The sequence below is a fragment of the Poecilia mexicana genome, unplaced genomic scaffold (assembly GCF_051168715.1).
Source record: "Poecilia mexicana isolate PSO_F unplaced genomic scaffold, ASM5116871v1 scaffold_15, whole genome shotgun sequence".
Taxonomy (NCBI): Eukaryota; Metazoa; Chordata; class Actinopteri; order Cyprinodontiformes; family Poeciliidae; genus Poecilia; species Poecilia mexicana.
In genome coordinates this window covers 10,072,778-10,089,096 of record NW_028263384.1, presented here as the reverse complement: position 1 = coordinate 10,089,096, position 16,319 = coordinate 10,072,778, and the positions used below count along the sequence as shown (strand labels likewise).

The window sequence follows — 16,319 nt, the reverse complement described above, 5'->3', positions numbered from 1 at the left end:
TCCAACTCCGGCTCCGAGACGACAACCGGACATCGATCTGTTAAAAGCCCTGACTGTGTTTCTGTGCAGCTGTGTCAGTGGTGTCCCTCGGAACCATAAAAAAAAAAAAAAAACGGTTAATGCCTGTTATCTCTGAGAACTTTGATCTGGAGTTGTGCAAAGAAAGGGGGAGGAAAAAAAACAAAAAAACTCAGAGAGGTTAAGTCCATCCACAGACTCCAAGTCACTCCACAGATCTCACAGCATGAGGCTACTAACACGAAAGCAATAAGTTGCGGGACGAAGCGGCCGAAGCACTGACACGACATGAACTTGGATGAGTTGAGAAAGAAGGAGCTTTCAGAGGAGATCTTCAGCTGGACTGGAGTTTAACAGGAAAAAAAAAAAAAAGCTAAGCTTGCTTCATCATGGACACAGAAACCGACCTGAGACACATAGACAGCTTTTCACAGGTCAGTCAGGACAGCAAAATCCAATCTTTCTCTTAAAATTCAATTTAATCCCAAATTTGATGTTGATTTACTTCCCAATCCTGTTCGGTTTGGTTTCCTTCTAACTATTGATCAAAAGTGTTTTAAATAAGAGCACCTTTAACTTTATTTTGTTTGAATTATTAACACTACAATCAACAATCTACTTGAATCCTCTGGGCCTTGAAGCTCTGGTTATCTGCTCAAATGTCACATATTGTTCAGATCTTTGCAGTTCTCTATTTACTATTCAACACTTGATTATAAACGGCTAAAATATTGGTAAGTTGACTTCTGGCCCACAGGAGGCCTTTAGCAACTATTTGCACAAAGACACAAACAGATGCATGCGGAAAGCACACAGAATATGTGTACTCAAGCTGAAACGCACAACAGGCTGAGTCTAGAAGGCTGTAAGATTTTAATTAAACAACAGGAACCTATCTTTGCACGTATAAGTTGAGAAACATTGAGAAGATGAAATAGAAATCTATTTAGACGATTGAAATTTTGCAAAAATAAACAAGGAAAACTAGGGAAAGTGAAATTTAAAGAGTCGTGTCTGCTTCTTTACACACTAGTGACGTAGATTTAAAAAAAAAGTATATTTATATTTACATATGTGTGCGAATCTGTTGGTTAACGTGAGTTGCCTGCTTTGTGACAGCACATGGACACAGAGTTGTTCTCGTCTGAAGAGGACAGCAGTCTCTACTTCACCTACAGCGGAGAGTGCAATGAGCTGGAAGTCACCAACTTGCATTACGAGGTTCGCTTCTTAAACCGTTTTCACCTTTTCATTGATGCATGTCATCTGGGCTCTTGAATATGTCTAAATCCTTGCTTTGTTTTGTTGTTGTTGTTGTTGTTTTTTGTCCAGGTGGACACATCGGCTCAGATTCCCTGGTATGAGAAATTGTCCGAGTTCAAGTTGCCGTGGGAGGTGAAAGGGAACAAGCAGACGGCCATCAACAACCTGAGCCTGCGAGTCCGCAGCGGTCAGATGCTGGCGGTCATCGGCAGCTCAGGTGAGGCAGCGACACGCTGGGATTTGAAATCATTTTTCTAACTGCAGCACAGACTGCAAGGCCTTTTTGTTGTTTATTCTGCCTTTCTACCAGAGCTGCAACCCTGAGGCACCATGTAGTGTATGTAGCAGGTTATTAATTAGAAACACAAGCTGCTTAAATTACACTTTGTAGTTTCTTTCTCTTTCTGATTTAATGATCTTGTTTGAACTAAATTTTCTTCACCTGGGGTTATCCTGTTCTGCGTTTCAAAAGTTGGTGAATAAACAAAAAAATAAAAATCATAAAAAAAGTCATCAGTCCATGTAATTTTTAATGTGATTTATTGGTATTTTTCTATGCTTAAAAAAACAACTAAATTTAATTTGTTTTAATTTCTATTAGTCAGTCACATTAGAAAAAAAAAAAATTTGTACTTAACTGTGCTGTGCATGAGTATTCATATCTCAGGTTTTGTACCCGTCAGTGTGTTTTATTGAGATTTTAATGATGGACCAACACAAAGTACTTCATAATTACGAAATGGTGTAAAAATGAGACATGTTTTTTTCTTTTTTTGGAGTGGAGTTAAATATGGGGCAATCCTGGAAATGGAAGGAATGGGGCAGAGTTTTTGTTTCCCAATTCAAGTTCAGATATAAATCCAGTTGAGAATCTTAAATCTGATGTTCACAAACACTTTCTGTGCAATCTGACTGAGCCTGAGCTACTTTGCAAAGAACAGAGAAAATGTCAGGTTTTAGATTTTAATTGGGGAAAAAAAAGAAGAAAATATTGTATCTAGAATGTTGATCGGCCTCTGGACGTGCTTATCAAGTAGGAAGAAACCCCAAAATAATTGACAGGATTAATTGTAGCAAAGGTGGTTCTAAGAAGTATCGAGTCACGGTAGCTGACTGCAAATCCATGCCACACTTTTCAGATTTTCAATTGTAAAATAATAATAAAAAAAAAAGTAGAAAGACACAGCTCCTTTTTCTTTCACTTCACAGTTATGAGCTACTGTCTGTTGGCCGGTCACACAAAATCCAAATAAAACACATTAAAGTTTGTCGTGAGATGGGGAAAAAAAAAAAAAAGACTCATTACGTAAGAAATGCAGTCAAAGATACTTTGGCAACAACTTTTTTTTCTAGCATAACCCCAGTTGAAGGTTTTGAGTAGCATATTTCCTTTCTGCGCTCTAACTGCGGCGTGTTTCACACACTTCCTCCCCTCCAAGGCTGTGGGAAGACCTCCCTGCTGGACATCATAACTTGCCGGGACGAGGGCGGCAGAATGACCTCCGGTCACGTCCTGATTAACGGGAAGCCCAACACGCCGCAGCTGGTGAAGAAGAGCATCGCTCACGTTCGCCAGGACGACCGGCTCCTCCCTCACCTCACCGTGCGGGAGACCCTCTGCTTCGTGGCCAAGCTGAGACTCCCCTCCCACTTCTCTCAGGCCCAAAGGGACCAGAGGGTGAGCCGGGCCGCTTCACGTCTTCACCTGAAGTATGTGACAGGGAAGGCGGGCCGTGTCTAATGAGGAAACTGTGACTCCTGCTGCGGCAGGTGGATGATGTCATTGCAGAGCTGCGGCTGCGGCAGTGTGCGCACACCAGGGTGGGGAACGACTACGTGAGGGGGGTTTCTGGAGGAGAGAGGAGGAGAGTCAGTATCGCTGTTCAGCTTCTCTGGAACCCTGGTGAGAGAAACCAAACCTTAAACATCTTATTAAACGCTCTGGTTTTCCGTTTAACGTTTATTTAAAGCACAAAAATGTCTCTTTTTTTCTTTCTTTCTTATTCTTATTAAATTTTGCTGCAGTAGACATTGTTTCAGCCGGCATTTATTTTTCTGTGTGTTGACAGAGGGCTTACAGGCTGTGACTTTTACTTCACAGTGGAAACACTTTCCAGGGATTCAAACTGATGTTAATAGACCAGAGTTTATCTTTTTTTTCTCTCTCTCAAAATAAAATTTTAGTTTCAAGAGCTACATTCAATATTTCAGGTATAAGTTACTTCAGCAGTAAGAGTTTTTTTTCCCAGTTAAACACAGTCTATGCATATTAAATATGATGATAAATTCAGCCAACTGGCGAAAGTGCTGCTGTGTTTTGACTTCATATGTTTTTACTCTGTTTCACTTTTTTTTTTTTTTTTTTTTTTTTTTTTACTGTTTTTGCCTTCAAGCCTTCAAACACTTTCATCAGATCAGCTTGTTGAAAGTGTTTCACTTTGAAAAAGTCCGTTTATTAAAACTAAATGAAGTTAGTGTAAATTATTGAGATGTAAATCTCTTTTGTTAAATTTGTAATTATTTACTGACGAAGTGTGAAGATTTGTTGTTGTTGTTAGGCCTGCAGGTGGTGGGTAGTGTAGACTTAAAGGTTACTGAGGGTTCCCCTTTAGGGTCAAGGGTCAGGTTAGAGGCGAGGCTAAGACCTTGTTGTCATACTCAAATAAATGTATCTTGTATCTGCACTAACAGTCACTGCAGAGGGATGTGATCTTAAAAGTTTTCTTTGGAAGCTTAAAAAAAAAGAAACATCCATTCATGAAAAAAAAATATTTTAACGCCCCCAAAGCTTTTAGCCCTGAGCTACTGCCTCTTTAAGACCCTTCCTGAAACCCAGGAAAAAAGGGGACACAAACCAACAGAGTGGTGCCACTTTTTACAGACACTGATTGCATTTCTTTTTTCGTTCAGGTATTTTAATCCTGGATGAGCCCACCTCGGGTCTGGACAGCTTCACGGCCCACAACCTGGTCATAACCCTGTCCCGCCTCGCCAAGGGGAACCGCCTGATCCTGCTGTCGGTCCACCAGCCTCGGTCAGACATCTTCCAGCTCTTTGACCTCGTCGTCCTGCTTTCTTCTGGCTCGGCCGTCTACTTCGGCGCAGCGTGTGACATGGTTCCTTACTTCACTGCTCTTGGGCACCCCTGCCCACGGTACTGCAACCCCTCCGACTTCTATGGTCAGTCTGAGCGTCAAAACTTCACTCGTTGGCCTTTTTTTCTTTTTTCTTTTTAGCATAACTTATAATCAGAAATGTAGTGGGAATATTTCCAATGGGTCTGTTTTTGTCCAGTTGATCTGATCAGTATCGACCGGCGCAGTCCTGAGCGTGAGGCCGAGTGTTTGGAGCGGTCCAGACTTTTGTCCGAGCAGTTCAAGGAAAAGGTTCAAGACAGCAACGACCACATGTGGAAACCAGCTGAAACCAGCGCCGCGTACATAGAGAGGTAGGCACGCTTTTATCTGGGAAACGTAGGGCTGTAGCTTAACGGAACAAACTCTGGGTCATTCTGCATTTATTATTTTCTATTTGTCCTCCCCTGCGTTTCGGGTCAGAACCCGCTTTGTGGTAGCAGTTCTCTTTGGCAGGGCCGGTCCTAGCTTGATTGGTGCCCTGGGCCTGCGTGCTCCACCATGACATCATGTAGATCCCCATGCATCGCTATGGATACACTCAAAATTTATTTTAATATTTACATTTCAAAACATGTGAGAGAAAGAAGAATGATACTTTAAACACACATAGCAAGGCACAAACATGGCATATGCAATGCAGTTAAAAAGTACACAATACAAATACAAAACAATAAATACGGTAGAAAATAAATACAAGTAAAATAAATTGCGTCGTCAGTCAAACGTTTACATCATTATTTGTACTACAGTTGCATTTTGATCAAGGCAAATTTCACTGCTCAACTGTCAAATTAATCTATATTGTACTTTTAAAGAAGACAGTTTACACTGCTGTACTTCAACAAATATTCATTTGCACAACCGTTATAAAAAAGTCCCGTGCATTGTACAATAATTACTTTTCAATAAGGTACAGATTTAACTGCAAAACTGTGTATTAGTGTGGCAGCTGATGCCGCCCTGCAGGAGAAGCCGCCCTGGGCGTCTGCCCACTTCTCCCCTACCAGAAACCGCTGCTGCTCCCCGGACATGTTTTAAGGCTTTAAAAGATGGATGTCTTTCCAACATAACCTTGGTGTCCTCTGCAGCGCTCAGCAGCCGAGCAGACACAGAGAAGAAGTGGTTAATATTTCCATAGATCGTAACAAGCTGCCCGGTGAGCTGCAGCAGTTTACCACCCTCATCAGGTGAGGCGACGCGTCCCAGAATCCCCGGGAGGAGGAGGGGAGGGGGGAAAGGGGAACAGCCAGACACTAACCGCCGCTCTACCCTCAGGCGCCACATGTACAACGACTTCAGAGACCTGGTGTCCCTGTTGGTCCGAGGCTTCGAGGCTCTGCTCATGTCCCTGCTGGTCGGATGTTTGTACTACGGGGCTGGAGAGGAGCGGCTGAACATTCAGGACACGGTGGCCCTCCTCTACATGATCGGGGCCCTCACGCCGTTCGCTGTGGTGCTGGACGTCATAGCTAAATGTAAGCAAGCATGTGGATCCCTCACTTAAAACGTAAAGTCACATTTCACCTTTCAAATGATGCGCTAAAAGCGACAGGAAGCTGTGGGTGGTCTTGGGTTTAAACGGTTTCATTTTAGTGTTTTAAAGCACAAAATGCTACAAGAAAAACTTTCAGTTTAATAAAGACAGAGGGAATGTTTATTGCTTTTACTTTCAGCAGCATTCCTTAATTTTTCTTCACAATCTACCCAGAAATCTTACTAATAGATCTTTGCCTTGAAGATTGTTGAAAACAACTTAAAACTAAAATTAATACATTTTTTAAAAGACTCATCATTTTTATGAAAACTTATCCTAGACCGCCTTTATTTCTCAAATTATTACTTTACAATTTTTGAATTGAAAGGAATAGAAGAGCTAGGAAGGCAGTTTAAAACTTATTTAATTTTAGAAAAATTTGGTGGAAATCTTCTCCCTTTTAGCTCCTGGTGTAATTTAACCATGGTTAAAAAAAATCAAACAAAAAAACAAAACAATCTGCTTCCACTTTTGTTCACACTTACATAGAAACATCTAACATCTCAACCAGACCCGCCATCTCATCTCACTAATCGGCCAGAACAAGAAAGAAAACTGAAGAATAGTAAACAAAACAAAAAACATAAACAAAACACACAACTGATAATAAATATATTTAAAAAAAAATCACATTTGTTTATGTCTTTGGGAGAAGACATAAGCAGACATAGTGCTTATTGAACACATCATGAGTGGGATTAATTCATATCTAAATCTAGTTTAAAATGAAGAAGAAAAAAAAACTTGAACTCTGACCTGTAGCCTGACTGAGTGACGTTCCCTGCAGGTCACACAGAGCGGGCCATGCTGTACCACGAGCTGGAGGACGGCATGTACTCTGTTACCTCGTACTTCTTTGCCAAGGTAAACCTCACGCAGCCGTGAAGAGATGCCCCCTCTCTCCTGCAGGGGTCACTGTTGCTCCACGAGCGCTTCATGCCGTTGCAGTGCTGGAATGTGAAACGAGAGCTACTCTACCCCAGCCAGGATCAACACTTCCATGTGTCCATGTATATATATACATATTATCCCCTACCTTTCAGAGTATTGTATGTATTTACTGAACAGACTGTCTGCTGTCCTCCAGGTGCTGGGGGAGCTGCCAGAGCACTGTGTGTTTACCCTGGTCTACGGTTTGCCCATCTACTGGTTAGCGGGTCTTAACCAGGCTCCGGACCGTTTCCTGCTCTTCTTTCTGCTGGTGTGGCTGATGGTCTACGGCAGCCGAGCCATGGCTCTGTTTGTGGCCGCCGCGTTGCCCACCCTGCAGACGTCCGCCTTCATGGGCAACGCCTTGTTCACCGTCTTCTACCTGACCGGAGGCTTCGTCATCAGCCTGGAGAACATGTGGCTGGGTGAGGAGGAGGCGGCAGAATCGTCGTCGTGTCGGGATGTTTACGTGATGAAATGTGTGCGGTGATGTTTGTTTCTCCTCTCCAGTGGCCTCGTGGCTCTCGTACGCCTCGTTCATGCGTTGGGGCTTCGATGGGATGCTGCAGGTGCAGTTCAGGGGCAATAAGTACCCGGTCACCATAGGAAACTTCACCTTCAACATTGACGGGATAGATGTGAGTGGGAACGCCGCCGCATTCAAACTGTGCGCTTAAGATGACGATGCAAAGAAAATTATGGACAACCCCCACCGTCCTTTTCTTGGGAAAACAATGTCTTCAGTCAGAGGCTGCTTCAAATTGACTGTAACACAGACCTCTACAGGACATATTTCCTGCCAACAACCATCGCTGCCTACAATAACTCTCTGACAAATTTGAATTAACACAAGTTACAACAACGTTTTATTTCCCTTTGGGATCAATAAAGTATTTTTGAATTTGAATTTACAGCTTTGGAGCAAAACTGCTGACTCAGACTCATAGGGCTGGCCGAAACGGACTTAAAAGTTTAGCGACAAAAGTGACAATAAGAACTGTTTATTACTTTTCTTTTAAGTAACTGTATGGCAGTGATGGCATGACGCATCATTCAACGCCCCACAAACAAACGCTGCTCTTAAAAAAACACTCCCATCGTAAAATGATTCTTCAGGATTCCAGTCGCATAAAGGAGTGATCCGAGTCACTAAACTGCTCACAGTAACTGCATTTAATCATATTTACAAATTAATATTTATCTATACTTTTATTGAGCAGAGTAGAAAACTCTTAAAGTCAAAAATTCAGATTTGTCATGATAACGATAAATCTAAATTCTCACGATAAGTGATAACGATACGATAAGTGCCCACCGCTGCATTTACAATCAAAGCCTCTTAGCAGACAGACGACGATGAGCTTTGAAAGTTCAGAATAAGTGGATGAAGTCGTGTGCTTGTCCTGCAGGTGGTGGAGGCCATGAAACTGAACCAGTACCCCCTGTTCTCCTGCTACCTGGTGCTGGTGGCCGTGTGCTTCGGCTTCATGGTGCTCTATTACGTCTGCCTGAAATTCATCAAGCAGAAGTCCAGCCAGGACTGGTGAAAACAGAGACGTCACACTTTTTTTTTCCCCCACTTACTCCACATAGGATTTTTTTTTTTGTGAAAGTAGACAGATGTTCGACTGGTTCGACACAGAACATTCAGGGTTATGCTGTTATTGTTTCATGTCTGGGTGCTAACGTTGAGAGGAAAAAGTTTTGCTTTGAAATTTTCAGAACAGTGTTTGAAATCTTGGATTTGGATAATCCTGTATGGTTATTTGAGCAGCTTCTGTTTCTGCTTCCTGCTGTGAGATAAACGAGTTGTTTCTGTACCACTGTGTGCTGCTGGATGGCAGCAGAGTACCGCAACGACGTCCAGATTTACTTTTGCTTTTCCTCCCCTTCTGGAGTGCTACCTTGGCAGATATCCCATCTGCAGCTTTTGCTTGTTCCATTTTCTAAAACAGCTTTGTTTGTTTTGTTTTTTTGTTTATGGGAGCTTTTTAAGCTTACTGTAACAATGCGTGTCGATATGTAGGGCAATAACAGCTTGGCCAGCGCAGATTTCCTCAAGTCACCCTGAAAACTTGTAAGTTTTGTGTAGTTGTTTTGTAAGGTGTACGCTTTTGCACTGGTGCAAAGGCTAAAGAGTTGAATGTTAAACCAACAACTGCAGTTTGAGTCCAAATTAAGAATTAAATCAAATTGCTCAACTGAAGTGTGTGTGTGTATATTTGTGTGGGGAAACATCTGCAGCATCTATCCTCTTAAAAGATGTCCTGGATGACATTAGGTAACGAATTTTTTTTTTTTTTTTTTACATTTGCTCTTAATGACATCAAGCAGCCCAAGATCTTCTCTGGAAACAGCAGGTTGTGTTATCTAACGCCTGCCCTTTGACAGCACCAACAACTTAAATGACGTGAAACTAAAATATGTGAGGGCGGAGCAAAGAGTGCCGAGAAGAGAGAAGACGGGTCAGAGAGTGCGAGGCGGCTTCAGGCAGTCCGGCAAAGAGAGGTGAAGAAAGGTCATCGAAAGCAGGAAGTTTTCCAAAATTTTAGAAGCTCTGAGAATTATAAAAACAACACACAAAGTAATTTGTTTATGAATTTGTCAGGAATTTCCTGATGCAGACAGTCCTGTAGCCTCTTGCAGCAGACAGCGTCCCAAAGAGGCACTAACTTTTTGTTAGCTTGAGCTAAAACGGATCAGCCAGAGGGACACTTCAAAAAATATTCAGTTAAATAAAGAACTGAGAATCAACAGGGACTTTAATTCGTGTTTCTGGTGTCGGTCAAAAGCTGAGGTGTTACTGGGTGACGTGTCGAAATCAGCTAAAAAGTTGAACGAAATCAGTGACAAGTTGGACAAAGATGGAAGCACGCTGTCCAAACATGTCAGCTGTGTGTTTATAGACAAAAAAAAATGTGTCTAATAAAAGAACGTAAAAGACTCTAAGCTCTCGAGTATGGAAAAAGTACTAACATCCATCATTAATTAATTTTTGGGTTAATCTGATCAATCTATATTTTCCCAGCATTTTCAAAATCTTGTTTAACGGTTTAGGAAACTTAAAAGTAGCATCAACATGCGTTTCCTTCAGCAGTGGAGTCTTGCGTAGAACACAGCTGGGTTGAGTCCAGATCTTCATGAAGATTTCCAAAAGTTCTTTTCTCTTGGATTAATAATGCTCTTCACTCTCTCAATACATTTAATATTTTCTCCAGTTAGTCCATTTAATTTTTTTAAATATAATTTATGGAGAGAAACAGTTTTATTTCTTTGCATGTGTGGAATGGACGGGGTGTCGCAGTCGTGCTGAGAATTTTGTTAGTTGCAGCTATTGAAATATATTTACTCAAATATTCTTAGATACAAATCTATATATTTATATCAGATCATATTTTAAAAAGGTTTTGCAAGTTTTGTGACCTCAACTTCAGTTTGTAGGTTAAATACACAGAAATGTGTAAAAATCTTCAGTGTTTTCCACTGAGCCAGACCAAAAAACAAAAGTTATAAAAGTAAAAAAATCCATTCCAAAACAGACTCAATTCACCCCTCATCATTTATTAGCATAAATACTTCTGTACATTCAACATTTTAATTAACCTTAAAGTCATGACAGCAGACAGAGGCTAAAACAGTTGCAACACATTTTTCCACAGTTTTTTTTCCAACAACTTATAAAAAAGAAAAACAAGAAAAAAAAAAGACAACTAAATGGTGGGATTGGTTCCGCGGTACGGGAAGACGGCGGTGACGCTATTCCTTGGCGGAGGCTTCCTTTCTCAATTTCTCTGCGTAAAACTTAAAGGTCTCCTGGAAAAGGTAAAAAGAGAAATAAAGTCAGAGGAGTGAATAATCACAAAAAATAAGCAGAGTGTTTTTGTTTCGATTTTTTTTTTTTGCATCTTTGATAAAGTAGGCGGTGTGGCCCTCCTGGGTCGGACTGAACAGCCTCCAGCCTCCAACCAGGTTGTCTCGTTTCATCTTTAAATCCCCATTAATACACAAATCAGGGATTTGTAGCTCGCTCCCCAAACGCACACTTCCGTTCTTTTGCCTCTTGTTCCTGGATAATTAATCAGTGTTTTGATCCAAACAGAGTGTTGTGTTTTTTTATTTTTTTACAGCAGTCGGGGGAACGAAGGTGAGCGTTTTTCTGCAGATTATGGCTGCTCCCAACAACGGCGCCTTCGCTCGCTAATGCGGTAATTAATGCTGATAAACGGCTGCGCTGGACGTAAACAGAGAGAGTGATCTTGGCAGAGTTTCAGAAACTTATAGCAAATCATTGTTTGCTTTTGGTCGGGTTTTTTCCACAACAGAAGACAAGTTACTCAAACCTTGATACGGAGAAGTTATAGAGGAGGGTTTCTTTTGTTTTTTTACCTATTTGTAGAAACTTCTAAAGAGTATAAATATTCACCTTTCCCTCTCCTTGCCACTCTCCCCGTCTCCTGTGCTTATACAGTCAGGCCTCTCTTAGCTAAGCTGACACTCTGAATTATGCAGCAGCTCCTCCACCTTCATCTCTTTCTCCTTCTATCTTGGTCCTGCAGGTGAGTGATGGGGAGGTAAGAGTCGGCGGCTCTTGGGTCCACACATCAAATGCTGCTGAAACGTCTATTTCTGTGGCGCGGCGACCGCCAGCTGCAGGTCTGCTTCTTCACAGGAGCGGGCCCCGGCTCGAAGCTATTCGAGGCGCATTTCCGAAAATGTTCACGAGAATCAGCGGTTAAACAGAAGTAAAAGTGAGCTGCAAAGCTTTTCTTGCTCTCTATTTTATCCCCTAAACTCCACATCTGCAGGTTATTTCCCCCTGCCCTCATAAATGAAATCAGAGGCAATTCATGCAAACAGTTTGATCTTTTTTCTTTTGTTTGAATCAAACATGTCCCATGTTTTGCTGTTCTGGTTTGGATCAGCTCCTTGTTCACTCACGGGGGGCTCGGGGAAGGGCGCGGTCTCTCCCTCCTCGCGGTAGAGCACAGCCAGCCGTTTGAGGAACAGATCGTCGGGGACGACGCCCTCACTCTGCATCTGTTCGTACAGAGCCTTGGCCGACCGCAGGTCTCTATCCAGAGCTGCCAAATGAAAGAGAGAGAGAGTGAGGTGGAGGGAGAAACAGACAGATGAGAAGGAAGTTGGCTAATAGAAGTAAAACATGGCAAAAGATGTAAGCAAATAGAAACGATTTAGTTTTTCTTTCACCCAGAGATGACAACCCTTAACATTACATTCATTTATGCATTTGAATGGCCTAGTCAAAGTCCAGGCCTCAACTAAGCATATGTGGCAAGACATAATTTTTGCAAGAAAGCAAAACTTTTAGTTTAAACATAAATTGGAACGGATTCAGCAGAAGACGAGCAACGAATGGTGGCTCTATGAAATACAGACTCAAGGAGATGAGCAGAAATTAATGCCGCTGCTTTTACATTTTTTGTGGTCAAAATTAAAATTAAAATCGTATTTTCTTTATTTGTAATGTGGCAAAATGCGAAAAGGCTCAAGCGGCAGAACTACCTGTGGACGCCTCACATGAGTTTGCTACACATCACCGATTCCTCCAAGATGTGGAAGATGCTATGGGGAACTTTCCTCCAAAATGAGGAATATAAAAACATCTAAAAATATACATATTATATATGTAAATTTGTAAAGTTATGGGAAATGACAGAGGAAAAGGAAATATGTGGGGTAAGAGGTTAGCACATGTTTAATTTAGCATGCTAAGCTAACCATAGGGCTAACTGATTAGCTGCGTTTTAAACACTGAACTTGTGCCTGACCCCGTTCACCTGGTCTTACCGTGACACTTCATCAGGTACGAGTACACAAACTTCTTCTCTGCAAAGTCCGGAACCAGGCTCAGCAGGTTCTTGATCTTACTGGCCTGCAAACGGAAAGATTGCATTTACAAAATGAGCCATGACTCGTTCACGCCACTTTTTCTGCTTCCAACAGTAAAAAAATAATAAAAATAAAAAATAGAATACATCAACCAAAATGTGCTTTTCCAAGTTACATTACTGTATTTTCATTCTATATCTTGAATTTTACTTGTACCTGGAAGAACTGGATGTGAAAATCCTACTTTAAATAGCAATTATAAGATTTATGCCTAAGATTTTGCTCTGAATGACAGATGTGATTCTGAGATGTTTAAGGTCCATTTGGACCATTTCATCAGTTTAGCATCTCTTAAGTATCCTTGGAAAAAGAAAAGCATTTTAGGAGAATCTGGGATTTGGGAATGAAGGGGATTTATTGAACAAAATGCACAGTTCCTGCACAATTATTACTTTTCCAGGCTCAGTTTTTTTTAACAACATTGTTGACACCTGAACAGTGTTACATAGTATCCATATTTTCACTCATATGGACAATATGTGAGTGATACTCACTCATTGTTCTACCAACAAACAACAAAACGCTAAATTTAGCTTTTGATTTTTAGAGAACGGTCAAAGGTCATTTCAACTCTGTAGCATGTATGAACTTCTAAAAAAATAAAGAATATTCTCTGAAACCTAGTTTTTTTTTAAAGCTTTGATATCCATGCTGTTTTATATATAAAAAAATCCCAAAATGAGCAAACAAAAGTAAAACACAAATACTTGAAAGCTAACATCCATGAGGAACGCCATCATCAGACTGTACCTGTCCTGGACTCTGGGCCGCGTAGGACACGTAGGACAGCAACATCTCCTTCTGTTCGGCCAGAACGTTGAAGCGCTGCGACGAGACGAGACAGGAAGTGAGACGTGAGTTTGATCCGTTTCCACTCACTGAGGTCAAGACGACTCTCCAGCCTGTGATCCTCACTTTGGTTCAGAGCGTAAACTCTGATGCTCTCCTGCATATTCAGACCAGCACTGATGGTAACGCTCAGGTTAAAGGATGACGGCTCTGATAACTCCTCGTTTCTTTGTGAATGTACATGTTCTCGTCGGAAAGCGTCATTATCACCACTTAGTTCCATTTAAAGCCATTTCTAACGACTCTGTAAATGGAAATGTGGGCTCAGACGGGCTGTTCATCCCAGGATTGTCTCCTGCTCAGCTTTAAAACTTGAAAATAAAAAGCTTATGAGCAGAGAAAGTGATTTAGAGTACTTCTTAGAATCTATGTAAGTAATCAGAGTTTTTTTTATTTTTGTTTTTTACATGCAGAAGTTCCAAGCTGGAAGCTTTGTAGTGCATTTCTCCTATACGGCAACAAAGTCTATTGTCAAACATGTATAGTAAAAGGTGATCAATTATGTTTCCTTGAACAGACTACGCAAAACATATTCATTACATTTTTGCACTAAATTATTCTTAGTTAATGAGATTTCAGTCAGATCAGTTCTGCCTGATTTGAGTTTTAGGGTCTCCTGTCACTTTAAATCCAAATAAGCTGCTGGCTCCTCCCCCTAACTCAGCGTTTACAAGCGCACATGAAAATGGCTGCAAACAGAGGCGGCATTATATATACAGCCATACAACAAGATTCCAGTAAGTGGTTTCTGGATTGTAAGTCGACAACAAAACTCTTGTCTTTTCCAGCAGCCATTGTGCATACAGTGGTAAAACCAGCTGACCAAACATGCTGGAGCTCCACTAGGGTTGCTAGGTAACAGCATGCGAGTTTTGAAACTGCTCATTTTCCAGACACCAAACATGTACATTTTTTTAAGCACTTGTGTTGTTTTTAGAATCAGTAGAGAACCAAATGAAAGTATTAAAATGCACAACAGCTCCCCTTTAGCTCTGCACAGCCTCACATATTACATACTGATAACAGTCTGAAGCTAGAAACGTGCCTCACAAGGGAGGACAACAGAGAGTTGTATGTTTGAGTCCTTCTGTCTTTAATGTGTGAGGAGGAGATGCATTAACATCGCCAGCTGAACATCAGAGAGGTCTGATTACAAGCCAGTCGTAAACTAACGAGCTTCACTCCTCCGATTCGTGCAGAATTAAAAGCGAGTGGCCTGCCAGGCTTTTAGCAGCGCAGCACACACACACATGCACACACCCAGCAACAGTCTTCAGGAGTCACTAAAGTGGCAGGACAGCTTTGGTACAATTAGGCAATTAGACCAAGACTGCATCTGAACACATTGCTTCAGTTTCCCCCTCTCCTCCCTCCAGTCATTTTCTCTCTCCCTTGTCACGTCTCTCTCTCTGTCTCTCAGCAGCGACTCTTTAACAGAGCGGACCCCGCTCCGCTCACATGTTGCCTAAAAGCCCGGTGTATCCTGGGAATCCTCCCTTCCTCCTGCTAAACGACCCATTCCAACACATGCAGGCGCGCGAGCCGCCGCAGACGGGTTCGTTAAGCGCCGCGTCGACGCTTAATGACCGACTCCATCCCCCGCCGACCTCACCTCCTTCTCTCCTGATAGCCTCGGCGTCATTACGGGCCGCTCGCCTACTTAAAAGCTTTTCGGAGTTTTGCTCCTGCTTCACTTGAGATGGGATGGAGGAATTGAGCGGCTACCCTCCAGTGACCCGGGAGAAGCGGCTCGGAGAATAAGGGAGGAAAGGGGCGGAGGGGGGGCAGGAAGGCAAAATGCGGCGCACCGGCTTATTTCGGGTCTCGACGGCAAAGTTTAAACTCAAACTTTGCCTGCAGACACGAGCGGGAGGACGTGTTCTACATCAGTCTTTACAGGGCGGTTTGTCCCGGAAACACAAAGTTCATGTTTTAATCAGTAACTTAAATGCGAACTGAAATGTTAACATCCGTCACTTAATATTTACAACAAAAACTCATCAAAAGCTACTGCTAACTCACCGGTAGCTCACACTAAAAAGGGCCAGGTGCAAATTTTTCTCGTTTTACCCAGGAAATAACTCATTTAACTGGAAATACTGACTTATAGAGATGAAAATATATGTGTTAAATAAGCAATATTTCTGCCCTACAGTTTAAGCTATTAGTTGACAATCAAGTCAAGGATGACCGACCTCAGGTCGGCCTAGTTTTCTTTAAGGAAGGTACCAGGAAAATGCCAGGATGTGTTTACAGGTATTACAAATATTAAAGCACTAAGATGATCAAAGGGGAAAAGTAAACTTTAAAAGTTGTAAAAAATAACATAAAAAAACGTATGCGACTTTCTTTCCACAACAGACGTGTCTGATTTCTGTGTTTTCCTCTTTAATTTTCTTTATGTTGTGAAAATGAGAAGTTATTGACCCACTTTTCCAAATGCTGAACAGTCTGACACTAGATTAACTGTTTGACTCCAGATTACAATAAAATGCTGGAAGAAAATGCTGTGAATTTACTCTGTAGGACAGCAGTAAACAATATTTGTTGGGTTTGTTGTTTATTTCTGGGGTAAACAGAGGAAATAAACACTAGTCTACATGACAACCGCTCCTTTCCCTCCAACCTTTCATCCACTTAGGTGCTATATATTCATATGTCTTTATGTCGCCAACTAC

The 16,319-nt window shown here is 41.7% G+C and overlaps 2 protein-coding genes across 3 annotated transcripts in view; one reads left to right on the top strand and one right to left on the bottom strand.

Moving 5' to 3' along the window:
- The first annotated feature begins 55 nt into the window (after window positions 1–55).
- On the top strand, window positions 56–11,645 carry abcg8 (ATP binding cassette subfamily G member 8). 2 transcript variants are annotated; one of them, XM_088013031.1, is made up of 13 exons: window positions 56–452; window positions 1,138–1,239; window positions 1,351–1,498; window positions 2,721–2,959; window positions 3,052–3,184; window positions 4,192–4,461; window positions 4,576–4,729; window positions 5,507–5,605; window positions 5,694–5,893; window positions 6,740–6,816; window positions 7,040–7,307; window positions 7,393–7,520; window positions 11,439–11,645. In XM_088013031.1, the coding sequence occupies exons 1-13, from the start codon at window positions 408–410 to the stop codon at window positions 11,616–11,618; spliced, it is 2,043 nt and encodes a 680-aa protein (XP_087869157.1). In that variant the 5' UTR covers window positions 56–407; the 3' UTR covers window positions 11,619–11,645. The 2 variants fall into 2 exon arrangements, with proteins under 2 accessions (XP_087869157.1, XP_014831437.2); XM_014975951.2 differs by lacking the exon at window positions 11,439–11,645 and adding an exon at window positions 8,292–9,088.
- Window positions 10,424–16,319, bottom strand: part of lrpprc (leucine-rich pentatricopeptide repeat containing) — a 64,650-nt gene continuing 58,754 nt past the window's right edge. Inside the window, exons 35-38 of the mRNA XM_014975862.2 lie at window positions 13,543–13,617; window positions 12,691–12,775; window positions 11,821–11,963; window positions 10,424–10,695 (exon numbers count right to left, since the gene is read on the bottom strand). Coding sequence (XP_014831348.2) covers window positions 10,639–10,695; window positions 11,821–11,963; window positions 12,691–12,775; window positions 13,543–13,617 — 360 coding nt within the window. The 3' untranslated portion in view covers window positions 10,424–10,638. The remainder of the gene's footprint in view (window positions 10,696–11,820; window positions 11,964–12,690; window positions 12,776–13,542; window positions 13,618–16,319) is intronic.

Coding starts and splice junctions, on each gene's coding strand:
- abcg8 (XM_088013031.1), top strand. CDS start 408: ATGGACACAGAAACCGACCTGAGACACATAGACAGCTTTTCACAG. Junction 2,960..3,051: donor AGGCCCAAAGGGACCAGAGG/GTGAGCCGGGCC, acceptor CTGCTGCGGCAG/GTGGATGATGTCATTGCAGA. Junction 4,730..5,506: donor AGCGCCGCGTACATAGAGAG/GTAGGCACGCTT, acceptor TGTCCTCTGCAG/CGCTCAGCAGCCGAGCAGAC.